At 40.3% G+C, this 21,054-nt stretch overlaps 1 protein-coding gene across 1 annotated transcript in view; it reads left to right on the forward strand.

Moving 5' to 3' along the window:
• Positions 1-374: 374 nt before the first annotated feature.
• The window catches only part of mdfi (MyoD family inhibitor), a 71,054-nt gene continuing 50,374 nt past the window's right edge, over positions 375-21,054 (forward strand). Inside the window, exons 1-2 of the mRNA XM_055222192.1 lie at positions 375-782; positions 4,239-4,494. Of these exons, the coding sequence (XP_055078167.1) occupies positions 4,290-4,494 (205 nt within the window). The 5' untranslated portion in view covers positions 375-782; positions 4,239-4,289. The remainder of the gene's footprint in view (positions 783-4,238; positions 4,495-21,054) is intronic.

Genomic DNA, 21,054 nt, shown 5'->3' on the forward strand with positions numbered 1-21,054 from the left:
CTCTAATTTGGACCAAAACATGTAAATTGGCCATAAAAGTAATTGCAAATAGGAGGTATAATCCTTCACCTTTCACTATATATAGTCTACATACCTAATTACCAACATGGTGTGCAAACTTAATGTGAAAGTACAGCTTATGATGCAAAAGTGTCCAGCACAGACTATTCCGAGGCGCTGGAGCTCTATTGTAAAAACATATGGTTTGGGCTCGTAATTCCTGATGAAAGCTTAGCCCGTGTTAGTGCCGTGTCTGGTTCGGGTTAGCGGCTAATTATATGACAGCGTAGCTCAGCCCAACTAGTTTGTAGCCCGGAGGAAGCGCAGTCTCGCTGACTGGAGTTTCCTGTCCAATAACTGCACTGCAAACTTGGGCAAGAGGCAGCGAGGGGAGGCAAGGGAGACAACAAGCCGAGCGCACGGGAGCACAGGCGCTTTTCACCAGCTCTGGAGCCACTTTACGCACGAGTTTGGGGTTTGGGAGACACGTTTGGAGCGTGGACAAAGCGAGAGCTGCCTGCACCGACACATCTGGAGGAGGGCAAGGCGAGCCGGGAGGAAGAAGTTTCGAGGCGCGGAGAAAAGTTTGGTTCTGCGCTGATTTCTGTGGGATTATAAGAGCGAGAGTTTGCACCGAGCAGCGGGCAGGGGTTCGCGCGAAGAGGCCGCTGTGGTGGAGGAATCTGGGTCTGGGAAAGGCTCCGAGGGTGAAGTGTCCACCTGGAGCGGCCAGAGAATGAATTAGCCCCGGACCCGACGCAGCGCGCTCAGCCTCAGATAAGGTACGGGGTTTGTTTGTGTTTTGTGCAGAAGTTAGACAGCTCATTGACGCACACTTAGGACGAACACAGCGCGAGGAGTTGTGCAAAAATGCTCATATGAAGCGGTTTCTGAAACGTGAGTGTGCACAGACTTGGACAGGCTCCAATATTATCTCGGTTTGTTGATGTTTTCTCTGTGCCAAAAGTTTCACAACTGCGCTCCAAAATGCGCTTAATTCAAACCATTTGCACCCGAGCTCCTCCTGTGTGACTGTTACGTTTGTTTGATCACATTTTGTCAATAATAAAGTCGTGTAAACTTTTAGGGCAGCGCGTGCGTCGCCAGTCTCGAGCGCGCGCACACAGCTGTCCAGCTGAGCAGAGCCGGGAGCGCGCTCTGCACTGGCACGTGACATGAGCTGCATTGGTCTATTCATACAGAGAGCTGGGCTTATCTGATCTGCTGCTGTCACACGCTCCTCCAGTGGCAGCGAGATTTACCATCATAGAGTAAAGAGTTTATCCAGGTCTGCTCCTTTAAGGCTCACTCCATAAATGTGCTCTTTCACTTTCAGCCTACAGAAGTGTTACATTAGTAAGTTTTTTCAACATATTCAGTTTATTTTGTCTTCTTTCACCTTTAGATTTACCATCATGAGAGTAAAGGGTTTATCCAGGTGTGCTGTTACATTATGGCACACTTTATTTATTTCTTTATCCTTTATTTGTCAGGGACCATGTACAAATTCATTAATCTTACAAAAGAAAAGATGATTTATACCCGATTTAGCTACTGCTGTGTTCCATGTGCAGTCCCTGGGCAGTGAACACACATTAAAATACACATTTCATTACAATTACATTATAAGACTAATCATCACTAACATTAGCACTAAAATACAGTCCAAAACAATATAAAAAATCATTATCTACAGGATTTTACAGTGAAATAGAACAGTGCAAATGAACTCGACTGGTGTGGACACATTTGATTATCTAAAATGTACTTTTTCACATTTCTAGTAAAATGATTCAAATCTACAGACAGTTTCAGAGTCAGGAGCTGATTCTCTGTCTGATGGTTTGAAATGGAAAGACCGACTGAGCAAAGGCCGAGGATCTTTTTGGAGCTGTGCACTTTGGGTTCACAGAGACCAAGTGGATCAGGGAGTTTGTCGAAAAGAAAGTTTAATAAATAGTCTGTTCGGAAGAAAGTTTATTACATTTTTTCAATGTAGGTGGAGTTGCATTATTAATAATATGAATACATTTCTTATATAAATATTAAATAAGTAAATATTCTCTTTCACTTTCAGGGTATAGAAGTGTGTTTTTGTTACATTAGTGATTTGTTTTTTCAACACATTCAGTTTTTTTTGTCTTCTTTCATATTTAGGCAAATTCTAATTATCCTTAGATGTTAAATAGCATGTTGGCTATTAAAAAGTCTAACATGGTTTCAGTACTTAGCAATTGGTTGTATACTCAGTACTGATTTTGATACTAGAATGATAATAAAAACGCTCTCTTTTGACAATAGAGTGCGATTTTCAACATATACATAGCAGCACTTTCATTATGTGACCATATGGGCTCGTGAAGCATTATTCTAAAAATGTTCAGCAAAGAAAAAGCCAAAGTTAAATCTGTCAACTGGACAAATTGTAGGAGTGAAGATGTTTTGCTGCTCATCCAAGACGCTCCTTCAGTTCTGGTCAGATTAGTGGTGGACACGGCCTTATATCTGTCTGAAGGGAGGAGCTAATGACACTGAGACTGTAAACAGCTGTTGTCCCCAGTTTCAGCCTTAATGGCCTTATTCAACCTTTAATGGCCCTACAATTGTTCTCTTTTGTTTCTTTTGTTTGCTTTGGGTCTGAGGATGGAATTATAGATCGGGGGAGATCGTGTCTCAAATTTTGTCCTGTTTTAGTCTCAGTTACTGTCTGCTTTGTCATTTTAACACTATTGCAACACTCTTTTTAGGCCTATTACCGTCAGCTCCATTCACATGTATCTCTCACTCACTCTTGTTTTAGCTCGATTCTCCCATGACCCAGTTCTGCGCGTGGCCCACATGTTGAGACGCCTGTCCCGGTTGTGTTAGCTGTTTGATGGGGCACTTTGATTGCAGAGTTTTAGTGCAATGTCGATCATAGTTATTTTAATAGCTGGGAGCAGTTCATGCCGGATCAGGTTTGGTCTGCTCCTCCCTCTGTCATACTCTGGGTCTGTATTTGTACACACCCTATTAGTCAGATCAGGTCAAATATTATTTGTGCTAATAATAATAACAGTAAACATACTTTATAATACCCCACAGAGTACAGAGGGAGAGCGAGCCAGGGTTTAAGGTACAATATTTAACTTTGAAATGTTAATAGGAGGCATTCTTCACAGATCTGATCTCTAACTTGGCCTTGTGGCATCATCTGCTTGTCTCCATGGAGATAGATCCTTTAATGCCCTAGTGTGGAAAGCAATAACATCTAAACCAGAAAAGTTATTACGCTAAAGAGACTCTAATGAGGTTTAAGTCATGTTATAATGTTGTTACATCCTCAAAAACAGACCTGGAGTTGTGTTTTGTTTCATTCACACATGTTTGAGTAACTCTTTATTAAGTATGAAACATCTCCAAAGCTCAAAATGCTCTGCTCCACCTTGTGATGTCATGAAGTGGTAGTTTTCATGTTAACAGCTGCTTTTTACCTTTAGTTCAGTAGAGATTAGCAATTCAAGGGCTGAAGCTATATAAATGATTCTAGTGAAGGTGAATGAAGTTTAAATACACAGTGACGCACTTCCTGTATTGCCACATGATGACATCACAAGGTGGAACAGAGTGTTTCCTGTTTCAGAGAGGAAACAGAAAACAACCTAAATGTGCAGGGTTTGTGTGTTAAACATGTGAGAATGAAACAAAACACAACTCCAGGTCTGTTTTTGATGAGAAAACAACATTATAACATAGATCAGAAATTAGCGTAATACGTGCGCTTTAAAATATTCGTTTGCTGCAGCAGAAGTGTCACTCTAGAGGGAGAGAAGCAGGATTGAAAGCAGTTTTTTTGACAGTTGAAGTTATAAATGTTTATTATTTATTTAGAAATTTACAACCAATTTTAAAGAGGCTGTTTTCATTTATTTATTTCATATGTTAAGTTAAGATATAATGTAAAAGCAGCTCTAATGACCATGTGTGATTACAGTATAAAGTGCTTTTATCATCCAAGAACCAGGAAGTAACGCCGTCGGGCAGTTAGCATTGAAGTTGTTATTAGCAACACTGCAAAACTGAACTCCTCTGTGTGAAATGTGCTTATAAACTCGGCGAGGTGAGTCATATCGATGTTAGGAACGGATGAGTAAAGGAGTGAGGAATAATATTTGACAGCTGCGAAGAATTTAAAAATGAACTTGTTGTCAAAGTGGGGTTCATTTTAGTAACTTATCTTGTGTTTCTTCTTCCTCCAGGCTCCATTTTTGGTCCCTCCAGCTCCTCCTCCTCCGAGCAGCCCTGAGCCCATGGACGAGGAGAGAGGAGCGGCTCCCACCTCCCCAGAACCGCCCGACCATGGGGGGACCTCCAGCACTACCAGTACTACTACTACTACTACTACAACTACTTCAAATACGACAACTACTACCACAGGCGCAACGCATACAAACCATCAGAGGACTACAGAGACGGCGAACGAATTTACAGACATCACGCCCTGTCCAAGTGAAGGTACGGACGCATTTTAAATTCTAGTTTACAAAAAATAGATTAGAATGTTATTACCGCATCAAAAACATACTTGGAGTTGTGTTTTGTTGGAGTAATCCTGCATTATTAGTCTGTTTCATCTCCAAAGCTCAAAATGCTCCGTTCCACCTTGTGATGTCATGAAGTGGTAGTTTTTTTTCAAGTTAACAGCTACTTTTTACCTTTTGTTTACTAGAGATTGGCAATTCCAGGGCTGAAATGATCCAAATGATTCTAGTGAAGGTGTGTGGAGTTTAAAAACACAGTGGAGCACTTCCTGTTACTGCATGACATCACAAGGTGGAACAGAGTGTTTTCTGTTTGAGAGAAGAACTAAAGCCTAAATATGCAGGGTTTGTGTGTCTTGGATCTTGATTAAGTGGTTAATTTGAAATGAAAAGTGCCATACAGAAAATGGTTTCAAGGGATGGCATCAGAGCAGTATGGAGTATACGTATTTGACCGTTAATCAGAGGGTTGTGGGTTCAAATCCCGCTCGCTCCTTTCTCTGCGGAAAACACTTCAACTGGATGAATGTGTTGGTGTGACCAGTGTTTAGAATTATTAGCATTACTCAAAACAATATTTTATCCATCCAAAACCCCATTGTGTAACTTTTTGGTCAAGATATAGACTAGAATGGAAGAATGTTTTTTATGTGCTCATATCTTTGCATACTGTAGGTACAAGACGGTGATTAAAGATGTTTAAAGGCAGAATATGTCACAGCAGATTTGTTACCAGGGCCTCTTGTCACAGGTGTATATAGTTGCAGCTTGTAACTGAAGGAGCTGATTGCAGCGGAAACATCTTAAAATAAGTTTAGCCTTTTCGCAAGCAAGTAAACAAGTTCATCTGAATGTCTCTGATGCGCAGCGGAGTTTAAACGGCGCAGAGATGAGATTAGAACAAAAATAATGCTGTCGTTGCACAAAAACACACAGAAAAATATGTAACGGTCATAGTTTTATACAGCGCTTTTCCACCTTCGAGTCACTTTAAGCACTTTACGTCAAGGAACCACTCACACATCCATACACCGGTGTACACACACACTGGTGGCGAGGTGGGTTAAGTGTCTTGCCCAACGACACAACGACAGCATTCATCTGTGGGAGCTGGAATCGCAGCGCCAACCTGTGCGTCAGTCCTTTATGTGAGCGGGCTTGCATCTCCACAAACCTAACCCTTTATTTGTATGAATGATTGCCTCCACCTACTTGTTTCCATGTAAATATTGTTCCTTTGGCTATAATATTCCACAGTATAGCATAAAACTCATCCATCTCCATGCAGAGTGTTTTGAAGTGTGGGTTTAACTTTCTGTTTCCACGCAGGTGACGTGACACCTCCCGAAAATTACACGGTGCTGTTTTAATGAGTCAATGTTGCGGAGTCCGTTATTTATTATTAGAGCGTTGACAAAAACGCTGGATCTCTTTCATGTCATTCCTAAGTGCTGACTCGTTTGTTTTTCTGCTTTGGGAATTGAAATGGAGCGAGAAGAAGTAGTGGTGACGATGATAGACGAAGAAGAGAGACAGGAAAGTCGACCAACCAGCTGAAATGTTGAGTTGGGTTGTTAAAAAATTCAAAACATGAGCTGCAGATAAATGAAACACAAGAAATTGGAATAACTCTGACTAACTATGACTGATAGATACTTGTGCAGTTCAAATCTTATCGTAGAACAAAATAAACCCATCCATTCATTTTCTTCCTCTTTTCTGGGGTCGGGTCGCCAGGGCAGCAGTCTAAGCAGGGACTCCCAGACTTCCCTCACCCCAGACACGTCCTCCAGCACCCCAAGGCGTTCCCAGGCCAGCCGAGAGACATAACCCCACTAGTACATAAAGAGAGTCCCCACGATAAATATTGACGCCCAAAAATGACTGTTCTACCTATCATTTACTCAACGATATTTTGGTAACAGTAGCTTAGTTGGTAAAGTCCACAGATCCAAAGGTTAACAGTCGAATTCCGCTCTCGACATAAACATCATTGGTTGAGCTGTCGGATCAGCTGACCCACAGGTTGGCGGTGTGATTCCAGCTCCCACAGATGAACACTGGCGTATAAATGTGTGTGTGAATGTGAATTTCTACAGTGTTTGAAGGTGCATTGTGTTCTGCGTCCTGATTGGCTGAGGGACTGCAGACCATTGTTCATCAGTGTCATCATGTGTTCAAACAAATTTACATAAACGTTGGATCACAGTGTGACTCTGAAGTGCTGTGTGTTTGCAAGTTTTCTCCCCGACAAAACCCACAATGTCGATGAAACGTTCTGCACCGACAAAGGCGCCTACGAAGGTTTGAACTTTGAGAGAGTTTAAACAAGAGAGAAATGTGAGAAAATGTTAATGCCTGTGTGAGAAAAGTGTATAAAGTGTGTGGTGAGGAGTTTTACAGCCAAAAACATAGAATAATGGTAAAAAATAAAGCTGACTACTTTGCTGATTTTGCTTGTTGCGGGTTATTTTTAGAACATAACCCCCTCGATATAAAAATTTGACCATTTACCATAGAGTGTAGTGGGTACTTCCCCAGCGTTTGATTCGTTTAGAGCGATGTTTTCTCTTGTCTCATCTTAACACAGTAACTGAATAATTTAAAGTGAATTGCTAAACTTTGGGTGTGACAGCGTGACGATCGGTGGTCTGTAGTGTGAGCTAAACATCACCTGTATTGTTCTAGGACTATTACCCTGGCTCCAATAATAATGGTGCGTTGCCACATCTGATGACTCATTTTGGGAGGTTTTTCGCTCTCTCCGTTTATGACTCATGTGCTCTTCAAAAAGCGCTATTTTGGTTTGGATTGGGAATGTGTTTTTAGGGCAGTACGATTTTAGAAAAAAAAAAAAATTGAATTAGATTAGATTTGTGGTGTGTTTTACAAGTAGGATTTTGTTCGGAGAGCACATTTCAAACAGGAGTCGTTAGATTTGTGAGCAGACTGAATATGAATGGGTAAACTTAAGCCCACCACACACTACAGGGCCCGATTTATGACCCAATTTCTTGTCTCTGACTTCAGGTAGGCGTGGCCCCATTTAGAATCTTCGTATTCGATTTGTAAACCTCAGCGTTCCTCCTGTGTGTGGTACCAGTGTGACTCTGAGCGAGGCCTATCGACTTAACTGGGACAGTATATTTTGGGCCTCAATATTTATCACATGTACATTTTTTATTTTATTTTTATTCGGAAAGAGCAAATATTATACAGACACATTCCACACAGTTCAAATATAACATCTTTCCCTTTTACACCTGCGCTTTTCCATATCACCACACGCATGAAACAAGCAATTACTCCCTTAAAAGTCTTTTACAAGTGCTTTTAATCACTATACAGTATTCTTTGGTACATCCCATTTCTGTGTACATCGGCCTCACGTTTATCGCGGGGGTTACGTTCTAAAAATAACCCGCAGCAGGCGAAATCTGCAAAGTAGTCAGCTTTATTTTTTACATTTATTCTATATGTTTTGCAGCTGTAAAACCCCTCACCACACACTTTATACACTTTTCTCACACAGGCATTAACATTTTCTCACATTTCTCTCTTGTTTAAACTCTCTTAAAGTTCAAACGTTCATAGGCGCCTTTGTTTCATCGACATTGTGGGTTTTGTCGGGGAGAAAACGTGCAAACATACAGCACTTCAGAGTCACACTGCGATGCAACATTTATGTAAATTTGTCTGAACACATTCTGTACTGTACAGGACACACGGCACAGAGGAGACTGATGGACAATGGTCTACAGTCCCTCAGCCAATCAGGACGCAGAACACAACGCACGTTCACATACTGTAAAAAAATAAAAATAAATATGCAAGGGGAGTTTACAGGGGGAATGCAATCAAAAAGTGTATATGCAGTGTCTCTGTCGTCCAGGTCTGAGCCATAGTAAAAGAAAATTCAAATCTGTCAACTGGGCAGAAAGTTATTTGAGTGACGACGTTTCACTGCTCATCCAAGCTGTTTCTTCAGTTCTGGTCAAATTACTGGTGGACAGATCTTAGCCGAAGAAAAGAAATGGTTTGAGAGGGGAGTTAAAGAAGCCATTTTTGTTAGGAAAGACAATCCATCTTTGAACAGACATCATCTATCTCCTATTTATAACTCCATCCTCAGACTTAAACCTAAACAAGGAAAACAATAGTGATAGCCCGTATGCTAATAGGAAAGCACACCCATTAGGGGCCTGAATGTTTATGCTAAGTATGACTCAGGCACAGTTCACCCTTAGTACAGCCCGTAAGACCTACCCTACAAACAGAAACCATAAACAAATAGGTGTTTTGAGTTTCAGTGTAGTTAGCTCCCCACTTCTGATAAAGGTCCACCAGTAATCTGAGCAGAACCGAAGAAGCAGCCAAACGTCTTCACTCATACAACTTTTTGTCCAGTTGACAGATTTGAATTTTTCTATTACCACATGCAGTGTAGAATAAAATAAAATAAAATAATTCTTCACAAGAAATGGAGAAGTCACAAAAAATCTGTTCCACTGGGGTGATATACTTGATCCACTTGTGCCAAATACAATAAAAAGTGTTACTTTGAATGTTTATTGTGTAAGTTAGCTTTTCCATCTTAAATATCTCAGACACTATATCAATCCCGCCGTCCATTGAAGGAGGATTTTTATGTATTGACCGGAGACTTCAGCTGTAGAGGGTTAAATAAATCACTTTTATGCTTTATTATTAGTTCATTCTGTTGTTTATTTGTTGTATTTCTGCCCTTTTACCCACAGTATATTTAAAAATGTGTTCACTGGGATTATCCTGCTTTGTGTCAGTGTCGTAAAGTACTTTTAATATTATCGTTTATTGCAGTATTTCTCTGTAGCGATATATCAGTAACCACAAAACATCACCACGGCAACAGACAATAGTGTGACGGACACAGAGACGCGAGGTACAAACTCAGGAAACTGCAAAAAGTATTTAAAACTAAACTACAGTATTCTCATTCATATTAGCCATTAGTGTTTCCTCCACAAATAATGACCCTCAGTCCACAGAGTAGCGCTGTTAATCCAGTTTGAAATGTTTAAAAAGTAAAAAAAACTGAGATTAGATTGGCATGTGTGTCTGTTTATATCCATACTGCAGATGAGCGATACCGACTACTTCCTGTGTCGTTTACGTCCAGTCTTCTGTGCGTTAAAAGCATTTATCTGAACGACTGCATCGACCTGTCATGATCACAAATTTTGATGTGCAATATATCGATGAAGAAAATATAGATGATAAACGATAATATTAAAACTAAATCACGCCACTGATACAAAAACCCTTCACCAGAATTACACTCCAAAAATGATTCACTTTAATACTTAGTTCGTATCTACTTTGTACTTCTAATGAGTGATAGAAGTAATTTATTCAACCTTTAATGGCTTAAATCTTATCATATAGCCAAAAATGACCAAAAACGTTCCAGTAGTATGAAGAAAATGTACACACGATAAATACTGACCCCAAAAAACTTGTATCTAAACTAGAAGTGCAATGCTCTGAGTCGTTTTACTGTAGACACAACCTTTAGCTTGTGGTGTGCGGTCCCTTCGCTGCCATATTCTGCTGCAGTCTATGTGCTTGGGAGTTCAAATCCTCATCTGATTCTCCCCATGTCTGTGGTCTGCGTTTTTTGTCGCAGTTTAAATATAATTTGAGACTGAAAAATCCTGTAGTGTGTGGCGGGCTTAAGTAAGAATCACATGTATTTCCTAACGCGTTTGTAGAGGTCTAAACTACAGGGTGAACAGTTGGTTGGTTTGGTTGTTTGCAGGGGGCGTTACATATAAATAAGCTTTGACATTTGATAATTACGCTTACTCAGATTGGAATATTGATTCTACTGCGATATATTTTAATTTTTCTTAGATTTGATTTGTGAGTTATGTTTAAACTGTAGGGTTCTGTTCAAAGAGCATTCCCATTTGTCCCATTTGAGAGGACGGAAAAACGAACGGCTGAACTGACGCAAGAATAACACGGCTTTCAGAACATGTTTGTCAAAGTCTAAACTACAAGGTAAACAGTATTTTTCAGTAGGGTATATTTTAAAGGATATTTAGTGTTTACCAAATACACTGGATTATTAAATAACTACAGCTTTGAGATTTCATAATCACACCTACAGTTAAAACCAGAAGTTTACATACACTATAAGTTGACACACACTAAATAAAAATGGTATAGTTGTTTGAACAGATGAACGTGGCACCTTCAGGCATCTGGAAACTGCACCAGATGAACCAAACTTGTGCAACTTCACAGTTCTCTTCCTGATGTCTTGGCTGATTTCTTTTGACTTTCCCATGATGTTACACAAAGAGGCAGTGTGTTTCAGGTGTGGCTTCAAATACATCCACAGGGCTTAATTAACTCAAATGTCAATAAATCAAGCTTCCAAAGACAAAACATCATTATCTGGGTTTTCCCAAATTGTTTAAATACATAGTGATTTACTTATATACTTATATACTTTTGAAGAAAGTGATGAAAAAATTATTCTGGCATTTAACAAATAGAAATTTTGGTAATCTTAATTGACCTAAAACAGGGAAAGTTCAGTCTGATTTCATGTCTGACAGTAAGAAAAAAAAAAAAGTGCCGTAAACTTTGGACTATGGACCTGAATATAAGCCGCACCAACTACATTGTAAAACAAAATAAGTTTCGTACATACATACGCCGCACTTAAATATAAGCCACAGGTTACACATATGTTACAACATGAGATATTTACGCAGAAAGAGGAGGATTTTTTTTTGTTTTTTTTTTTGTTTTCAGACATGCTTTTTTGCAAATTGCCTGAAAATTGTCAGCAACACCAACACTCCATCAACACGGGATAAACATACCTGCATGTTTAGAAAATAAAACGGCACCAACATGAGCCGTCTGCTTCCTCTGAAAGCTTTTGTCGTCTTTTTACATTCACTTGTTCCCACTGCCGCCTCCAATGTTGCACCATCGATTCATTGATGACAAACTTACGTGCAGTGGCTCTATTTCCTTCTTTGATGACAGATCCATTGCCTTTAACTTAAAGGCATCATCATTGTGTGTTTTCCACGACGAGGGTGTGTGCATGAGGCGCAAAATGACAGTTCAAAATCAAAACTTTCCCCACGTCTGTCTCTCATTCACGTTTACTGCTAGAGAGTGCCTACTGGTAGCCGCACCGTTGTATAGGCCGCAGGGTTCAAAGTGTGGGGAAAAAAGTAGCAGCTTAAAGTCCAAAACTGACAGTATGTGTCATTTTATACAGTATATGTACACCTCTGGTCTCATCTGTATATTATGATTATGATGTGTACTAGATTATGGAAATATAATCTACATGCAGACTTCACTACAGACTTTTGAAACCTTTGGATCCACTCTTTCACTCAGTGCTTCGTTTCATAACAGGAGATTAATTTAAACCCATCACTGTTCACTCTATGAAAAAGCAGGGTGACCATAAGGGGATACTTCATAGACTCACTGAATATCTCACTTGTTTAATGAACTTTGATACTGGAACCTTTAATACAAGATCTTATGATTGTCTACGTCTGAAAACTGGCCGCACTAGAACTGAAATAGGAAAATATTTGTGAGATATGATATGTATTCACTAACATGTAGAAAGGCCTTGTAAATTTGCTGACAAATCTGGAAAGTTTTGGAGGCTCAATAGTTTGCATTGCTGCTGTCACATTATCAACATTTCAAACTTGATTTTAATATTAAGGAAAAGGCTTGTTGGCGTGGTAATAGTTTATTATGGCACTTTTGATATAGATCTAGACTTTGAAAACTCTTACGGAAATCTCCAGTTCTGACTTGTATATTTTTTTATATTGACTGATACAAGATTTGGTATAGATTTGTATGTGGACTGCAGGGGTGGATGAAGTACTCAGTTTTGTTATTTAAGTAAAAGCACAGATCCAGAGGCAAAAAGTTACTCAAGTAAAAGTATCACATGGAAAAATCTACTTAAGTAAAAGTATTTAAGTACATGTTTAAAAATGTACTTTTAGAGTAAAAAGTAAGTGTTAAATGTAGTGATCCTGACTAAAAATGACACATATTTTGGTCACCAGTATGAATATGAATCAGTTTCTTCATTTTTCTTATGAATTTTGTGTATTTATTTTTGCTGTTTTGTTATTTTGCTCAAAGCAGAAGTTTGAAACTTTAGTCAGGATGGTTAAAAATATGGTTAAAATACTCCCTCAAATCATATGAAAAGTACTTCAAAAATGTAGTAGAATAGAAAATACAGATACTGCTCTCAAATATTTCATCCACTGTAAAGTATACTTGAGTAAAGTGTAACGACTTCATTCAATATATGAAAGTTGGAACAATATTTTTTCGGGGGTCAATATTTTTCGTATGAACTTTTTCTCTGCACTATTTGGAAATCTTTGGCTATAGGATAAGATTTAAGCCATGAAAGTTTGAATTAACAAATTTTATGCTTCATTACAGATACAAACTAAGTACTAAAGTGTTTCATTCTGCTGTTTTTTAATGAAGCTCATGACTTTTTAACAATATTGTAGCTTTAGTATAGTTTTTGCTGTTTAAATCTGCTCTTGGGTGATTGTGTCAGTGGCATAAATGAGTTTCAATGTCATCGATGGCTTTATCGACTATATTTACTTCAGTGTTGCATCGCACTTCAAAGTACGTTATGGTGACAGGCCTACTTAAGTACAGTATTTTACTAGTTGTACTTTGTGACCTTCCACCACTGATGAGTAGGGATTTTTTAGACAAGATAAGATTTAACAACATCCAAGCATTGAACGATTATTTTATTTTGTTTATTTATTTATTTATTTTTATTTATAGAGGGGAAACCCATGAACACACTCTTTTTCATAGGTGCACTGTTTAACTGTTTACAATACAAACAAGTATACAAGTCCATATAAAACAGGTGCAGGTGTGTGTATATAAGTTCATTACCACATTATTAAATTGCAATTGTGTCACCAACGTATCCATTTTTGCTTTTCCTTGGAGTGTATCCCATTTTTGTGAAGCAGAACAGCTAAAAGCCTCTATCCCGTCTCAGTTTTGGTTCAACTAACACACATTTCATTCAAAATACTTTCTTTCTCCTTGCACAACTTCATTAATTTTACAAAAGAAAAGATGATTTGTAGATTTTGCTGCTGCTACTTTCCATGTGCAGTCCCTGGGCAGGTGAACACACATTAAAAATACACGTTTCATTACAGTTCATCATTAACATTTGCAGTAAAACACAATAAAATGTCCCCAATACAGCAGTCTGCTTCTACTTCCTCTGACAGAGAGCAACAGAATCCATAGAAAATAGAAAGACATTACACATTTTCACATCCACATTGCATTCAAACAATTGCACAATCCCTTTATAGTCTTACAATACAGCCCCTATCGCAGTCTCCCAGTTCAAAATGGCACTTCTCCCCAGTCTGCATGTCTCCTCTGAACCTGAGCGTACAAACAAAAGTGTCCAGTTGTTCCTCCTCCTGTCAGTAGCCCCACGCTGTACCAGCTACTGAATACAGATATTTCACTGCCACATCGCATGACTCACGCTCAGGGATCCAGACTTGACACAAACGAAGGAAGCGTCTCTTTTGTCTGGCCCAGAATGACTCACCATGTCTGGGGTTGAGCCAGCAGTGTCCTGGGCTGTCCGTGGTGGAGCTGGTTCAGGACGTTGTGTGAAGACAAACCAGGAATCGAAAGACTGGAGTCAACACGGGGAAAAGTAAAGGTTCTGCTGAAATTTCGATTATAAAAAACATACCTGGAGTTGTGTTTTGTTTCATACATGTTGAGTGATCTTAGTGTCTCAAAGATAATGAGACGTGTTCCTCTGTGTTTTTGAAAGTCTGTCGTTCCCCAAACTTTTTCAGCGCTTGAGCAAGAGATTTTTTTAGTAAGTAAGGCCATTAGTAGAGTCATTTATATATACAAGCAGTACTACTAACCACACAAACAGCAGTAACGGATGTGGGCTTGCAGTAGAAGTTGAAATACTTTATTTTATACTGTTTTAAATCTGATGACAGTATGATTTGTTTTTGTTCTGTCCCTCCTCATTCATTTGGAGCTATCTCTCTATTCATGGATTTAAATTTGTTTAAGACCAAGTTACTGGAGAACGAAGTCATCAAAGAGCTGTGTGTGTTCGTTTGTGTGTGTGTACGTGTGTGTTTGTGTGGGAGTGTGTGTGTGTGTAGGGGTGTGTTTGTGTGGGAGTGTGAGGGGCAGTCGGGTTGAACGATTGGGTGAAATATTTAATACATGTTTTTTATAACTGTTGTGATTGTGATTAGATTTGTAATTTATCCTCCCTCTCCCCGTCCTTCTCCTCCCTTCCTCCCCCCTCTGCCTCCCTCTCCTCCCGCTCTCCTTCCTCTCCCCGTCCCCTCTCCTCCCTCCCTCCTCCCTCTGCCTTCCTCTCCTTCCTCTCATCCCTCTCCTCCCGCTGCCCCCCCTCCTTCCTCTCATCACTCTCCTCCCTCTCCTCCCGCTGCCCCCCTCTCCTCCCTCTCCCCTGTCCCTCTCCTCTGTCTCTCCTCCCTCGCTCTTTCCTCCCTCTGCCCCCCCTCCCTCTCCTACCTTCCCTCCATCCCTCTCCTCCGTCTGCCTGCTCCTCCTCCCTCGCTCTTTCCTCCCTCTGCTTCCCTCCCTCTCCTTCCTTCCCTCCATCCCTCTCCTCCCTCTGCCTCCTCTCCTGCCTTCCTAACTTCCCTCACTCTCTTTCTCCTCCCTCACTCTCTCTCTCCTTCCTCACTCTCTCTCTCCTCCCTCACTCTCTCTAAGTGAAGGAGGAGAGAAACTTAAAAGTTTGTATTTTAAAAGCGTCCAGAACTTTTAACATAATAAAGCCTGAAATATGACGTAACAAATTAGTCAAACTAGTCACATTTCAGAGTCTGTTTGCATTTTATCATTTGAAAAAGTATCAATACTGAAAATATCTCATGAATAGTACAAAGTTGGACCTAAACATCAACCACTTTGCCACCATAGAGACACCATAGAGAGAGTGCATTTATATGAACAGCCTGCGACGTGATTGGTTGAGACGCTCGAGCGGCAGGCCGTGATTGGTCGATAATGACAGACAGGTTACAGAAGGTATGAGCTATACGAGGAAGCGCAGTCTCGCTAACCTTTTAAGCGTTTTTAAATGAGACTCTGGGGGATAGTGGAATGAGCGTATAGACTCTCCCTTCGCTCTCCTTCTAAACCTGATTGGCCACGGTTCAACTCCATGCCTTGCTCAATGGACTAGAGGCGCTAAAGTGAATGAGTCATCGGGGGAAGTTTTTTTGTCTTTGAGCTTAAACTCTTCCTGGAGATCAGAGCGCAGGTCCTGTAGGGCACGAGCTGAGGTGTGGTTAGCGTTTAGGGAAGCGAGCGTGCAGCTAGCAGCCCGGCGCCATGGCAACCCACCGCAAAAATCTAGGTCACATGACTTTGTTAAGAGTTTCAAGGCAAGTCTCAACTTTGTTATGATTACTGTGGATTGACAAACCACAAGATCAAGCCAGGAAAGAAGATGTAGCCTGCTGGTGTAATGTAAGTAAGGTAGAAAAGTGAAAAAAAGTCTCAGATATTTTTAATACTTTCTCAAATGCAGTACATAGTTGCAATACCAGTAGTATCAGTAGCAGCAGTCATAGTAGGCCTAGTTTCTATCAGTTTCAGAATGATGACATCTGGATCGTTGCCATAGTGATTAACAATATACTGTATTTTCCAGAGTATAAGTCGCACTGGAGTATAAGTCGCACCAGCCAAAAAATGGATGATAATGAAGAAAAAAACAAATATTTCACATATAAATCGCATCTGAGTATAAGTCGCACCCCCGGCCAAACTATGAAGAAAAGTGCGAGTTATAATCCGGAAACTACAGTATATTATTATTTTGAATTGGGAAAAGTTCTCAAAATGTAACAGGAAGCAGAAATCCATTCCATACACAAGCAGTACGACAGTGGCTCAGTTGGTAGAGCGTTTGTCCGTTGAGTCGAAGGTTGGCGGGTTGAATCCTGCTCTCGACATAAACATCATTGGTAGAGCGATCACGTCCACCGACCCACAGGTTGGCGGTGCGATTCCAGCTCCCACAGATGAATGCTGTCGTTGTGTCCTTGGGCAAGACACTTAACCGGCTTCGCTCCCAGTGTCAGTGTACATTTTTGTATGACTGGGTGAGTGGTAAGCTTACAGTAGAAGTTGAAATAGTTTACACAGTATATTTCAGACATGATGACAGTATGATTTATTTATATTCCATCCCTCCTTGTTCACTTGGTGCTGATAAGCTCTTTCTCTTTATTCATGGGTTTCAGATTCTTGTTATAAACATACAACATTTTGAGAACTTCCTATTCGAAAGATACAATATTTTGTTTTGAAATTGTTCATCGAGAAATGATGGGAATGTGTATTAAGAAGGAGAAATGCAGCTGAGAAGAGTGCACTTATATTTGTACGTATTAAATGTGCCCATCACTGTAAAATGTTAAAACTTATAAAGAATGAATAAAAAAAATAAAAAATAGATAAATACATTGAAACAAAAAATAAATAAATAAAGTCAATCAATAAATTAATCAATAAAAATAATAAAATAATAAATAAATACATAAAAAAATTACCAAAAAAAAAAAAAAAAAAATTACAACAAAAAAAATAAATTACAAAAAAAAATAAATAAATAGTCCATCGCTTTGGCAAAGGTCCTAATTTTTTGTTATCTTTCTGAAACCCTCGGCTGGCCAGAGCTGACTTGTACGACGCAAACAGAAACTAGGGTTGCCATGTATATCGCAACTGAATCGAAACAGCAATCTAAATGGTCACAGTTACCAAATCGCAAAGGCTGCATTTATTTAGGTAACATAATCTTTTCTACAAACAACATAAACTTGTGAAACGCTGTGGGCCTCTGTGGACTTCTGCAAAAATGTTGTGAATGCGTGGGATTCTTGGATTTATTTGGCAGTTCAGATTTCAGCGTCAAATGTTGATTCTCCTGGACGGGTTTAAAATGGGCACTTTGAACCAGGCATGGGACGATATTGAAATTTTCTGTCACGATTATCATTGCCAAAAACTATATTAGTGTTTATTTACTTCTCTACATTGAACAGAATCCTCCTCCTAAAACACACAATCACTCAATTATATATTTTTCCACAATTTTTAAGTCGCTACCAATCTGAAACAAGACCCGTGTAACCCTCACTAATGACAAAATCTGTCTGTCACATTCACTCAGCCAAAGTATTTCGTCTTAACAAAGGACGCAACAACAGTACGCAATACCGGTTCATTAGGGATTGAACTTAATTGCCTTGTTTTATGATTAAGTAATAGTAACTTGGATGTACCAGTACTTGTTGTGAGTACTGTTTTGAAGTACATCTCTGGTCTGTACACGCTCCAGCTCCCTGTGGTTCACCTCTGAGTTAATGATAATAATAGTGAGAGTTGTTTTATGGTTATTAAACAGATGGAGTGTGCCTCAGTATGTCCACCGCACTTCCACAGTGTTCAGGACTGAGGCGCATCGCACTCAAGAGTACAGTGACATACGAGCCGGTAGAGCGGGGCGATTCCAGCTCCCACAAATGGATACTGTTGTTGTGTCCTTGGGCAAGACACTTAACCCAGTGTCTGTGTGCACTGGTGTATGAATGTGTGTGTGAATGGTGGAGTGGTTCGAGTGCTTTGAGCGACTTAAACGTGGAAAAGTACTATGTAAAAATGTGACCGTTGTGACCATGACAAAACATCTAATTTACATGACAAACTAAGACCAAACTAAGAAAAGTTATGAGCAAGAAATGTTAATCAAACTGAAGGTTGAGTGTTGGAATCCCTTGTGTGTCTAGTGCAATTTGTGGTTATGTCCGTGGGCTGGATACTACAACCACCTTTCTCATGTACAGTTGTCCCTCACTATATCGCGGATGTTTTTTGTGCAGTTTTACATGTTTTTGTTTTTTTACAGTGTATAAACATCAAGAGTGTGATTCGAACCAGCAACCCTCGGATTATTGTGGACAAACGCTCTACCATCTGAGCCACTGTCGCCCAACACGTTGAATAGACTGTAACATGAACCACAAAAGTGCAAAAATATCACTTACCCGTTTGAAAGATTATATTCATCTCTTTTTGTGGCCTCATTTTATACTTGAGTTCTTAATCTTGCGTATCTCCATCTGGCAAGGAGACGGAGAGATGAGGGGGTAGAGGGAGGAGAGAGAGAGGGAGGAGAGAGAGAGGAAGGAGAGGCAGAGGGAGGAGAGAAAGGGAGGAGAGAGAAGAGAGAGAGAGAGGAAGGAGAGACGGAGGGAGGAGAGGGGGCAGAGGGAGGAGAGAGAGAGAGAGGAAGGAGAGACGGAGGGAGGAGAGGGGGCAGAGGGAGGGGAGAAGGAGGAGAGGAAGGATAGAGGGAGAGAGGAGAAAGGGAGGGAGGGAAGGAGCAGGGCAGAGAGAGGAGAGAGGGAGGAGAGGGTGGGGTCAGAGTGAGCAGAGAAAGGAGAGAAGGAGACGGAGGAGGGAGAGAGGGGGGGAAGAGGGAGGAAAGAGGAAAAAGGGAGGAGAGGAAAGAGAGGGAATAGAGGGAGGGAGGCTGACGGAGGAGAGAAGGAGAGAGGAGAGGGAGCAGGGCAGAGAGAGGAGAGAGAGAGGAAAGGGAGGGGGTAGAGGGAGAAGAGAGGGAAGGGAGGGGGAAAAGAGGTGCAAAGGGAGGAGCAGACTGAGGAGAGGAAGGAGAGAGGGACAGAGGGGAGGAAGGAGAGAGGGAGAGAGTAGAGGGAAGACAGAGGGAGAGGGAGGGAGGTAGAAGAGGGTAACAAGGCCTCGCTTTGAGCCTGCCCCTCACCCACTCCTCACAACAAGGCTGAGTTCACTAAAGCATGCAGCTCTGTGTACACACTTACACACACACACACACACACCCACACACCTACACACACCCACACACCTACACACACCTACACACACCTATGGACATAAGGCTCAAGGAGGAGTGTGTGGGATGAGGAGATTTCAAATGTCCTGCCCAGAAAGTAACACAGTACAAATGTGTCCAACCCGGGTCAATCTCACTTTATAATCAGAGCTGCAATGTTGTTTTTAGTGTGAACCTGCCAAACTATTTGTTATTTTACGCAATTTCAACTATATACAAACATACACTACCAGTCAAAAGTTTCAGTGTTATTTTTTTCTTTATTTTTACTACTTTCTACATTTTATATCCACACAGAAAATGTTAAATATATGAAGTAACATATATGGAATTATGTAGCAAAGAAAAAAAATATATAACTACATTTTTATATTAGCAAGATGTACAGTATGTGTCCGAGTGGAGGAGGATGGAGAGGAGGCTGAGGTGGCTGCTGGTTCTACTGCTGCAGTCAAGAGGAAAAGACAATCTAATTTGCCTGATTTAGGACCTGATTTGCGCGAGTAGACAGAGCTTGTGGTGTGCAGTCTCTTCGCTGCCATATTCCACTGCAGCCTCCAAGATGTAAAACCTCATCCGATTCTCCTTGTGCCTGTCGCAAGTTTAAAAATCGTTTAAGACTGAAAAAGCCTGTAGTGTGTGGCGGGCTTAACGGAGAGGAGAGAGATGGGATTTATAAAGACGAATTGTACTTTTCTGATTCAATTTACAACATACAGTTTCATAATTGTAGGATGCCATTTTGATGTTTGAAGTTTATTTTACCAGGGGTTTAAAGCCGGTCCCTCGTAGCTCCCGTAGAGTGATTTACGTGTATGATCTCGTCTCTGTCAGTGTGTCCTGTAGAGCAGCTCTGACAGTTGAAAGATGGCCGCCCTGTGCTGCCTGTGTCACTGAGGCATGAACACACTGGTCTGTTTGTGCAGCAGCTCAAAGCTCATGCTATACACACATCTGGGACCGAGCATTCTCAGGTCACTCTCTCACGGATCTACTCTCTATCCAGGGGTTTGAACGCATTTTTATTTGCAAATTTCCTGACAAACACTGTTAACGAACAATTGTAATTCAGTTCATGTCAGACGCACAATAATTGACAGATTTTTTCCCATATGTTTGACCAAAATGCGTCTTGCCCCAGTCCAGATATATTGTATAAACGGTTCTTGAGGTTACAATAAGTCTTCTGTGTACTGTCTGTGTATAATTATAAGTGTTTAACTGTCTGATCATCAGGAAGTGTGTAGTTAGCATCAGTGGTGGTACTCGATTACTCAATTTTGTTACTTAAGTGAAAGTACAGATACAGAGGTAAAAAGTTACTCAAGTAAAAGCATTGCATGAACAAATCGACTTAAGTAAAAGTATTTAAGCACCTGTTTAAAAATGTAGTTTAAGAGTAAAAAGTAAAAGTATTTCACACAAGTTTAGTTAATTTGTTAAAGTGTTAAATGTAGTGTCAGGATGTTACCACAAACATGGTAAAAATAACACCTCAAATGATTTGAAAAGTACTTC

The sequence above is a fragment of the Periophthalmus magnuspinnatus genome, chromosome 5, assembly GCF_009829125.3.
Source record: "Periophthalmus magnuspinnatus isolate fPerMag1 chromosome 5, fPerMag1.2.pri, whole genome shotgun sequence".
Taxonomy (NCBI): domain Eukaryota; kingdom Metazoa; phylum Chordata; class Actinopteri; order Gobiiformes; family Gobiidae; genus Periophthalmus; species Periophthalmus magnuspinnatus.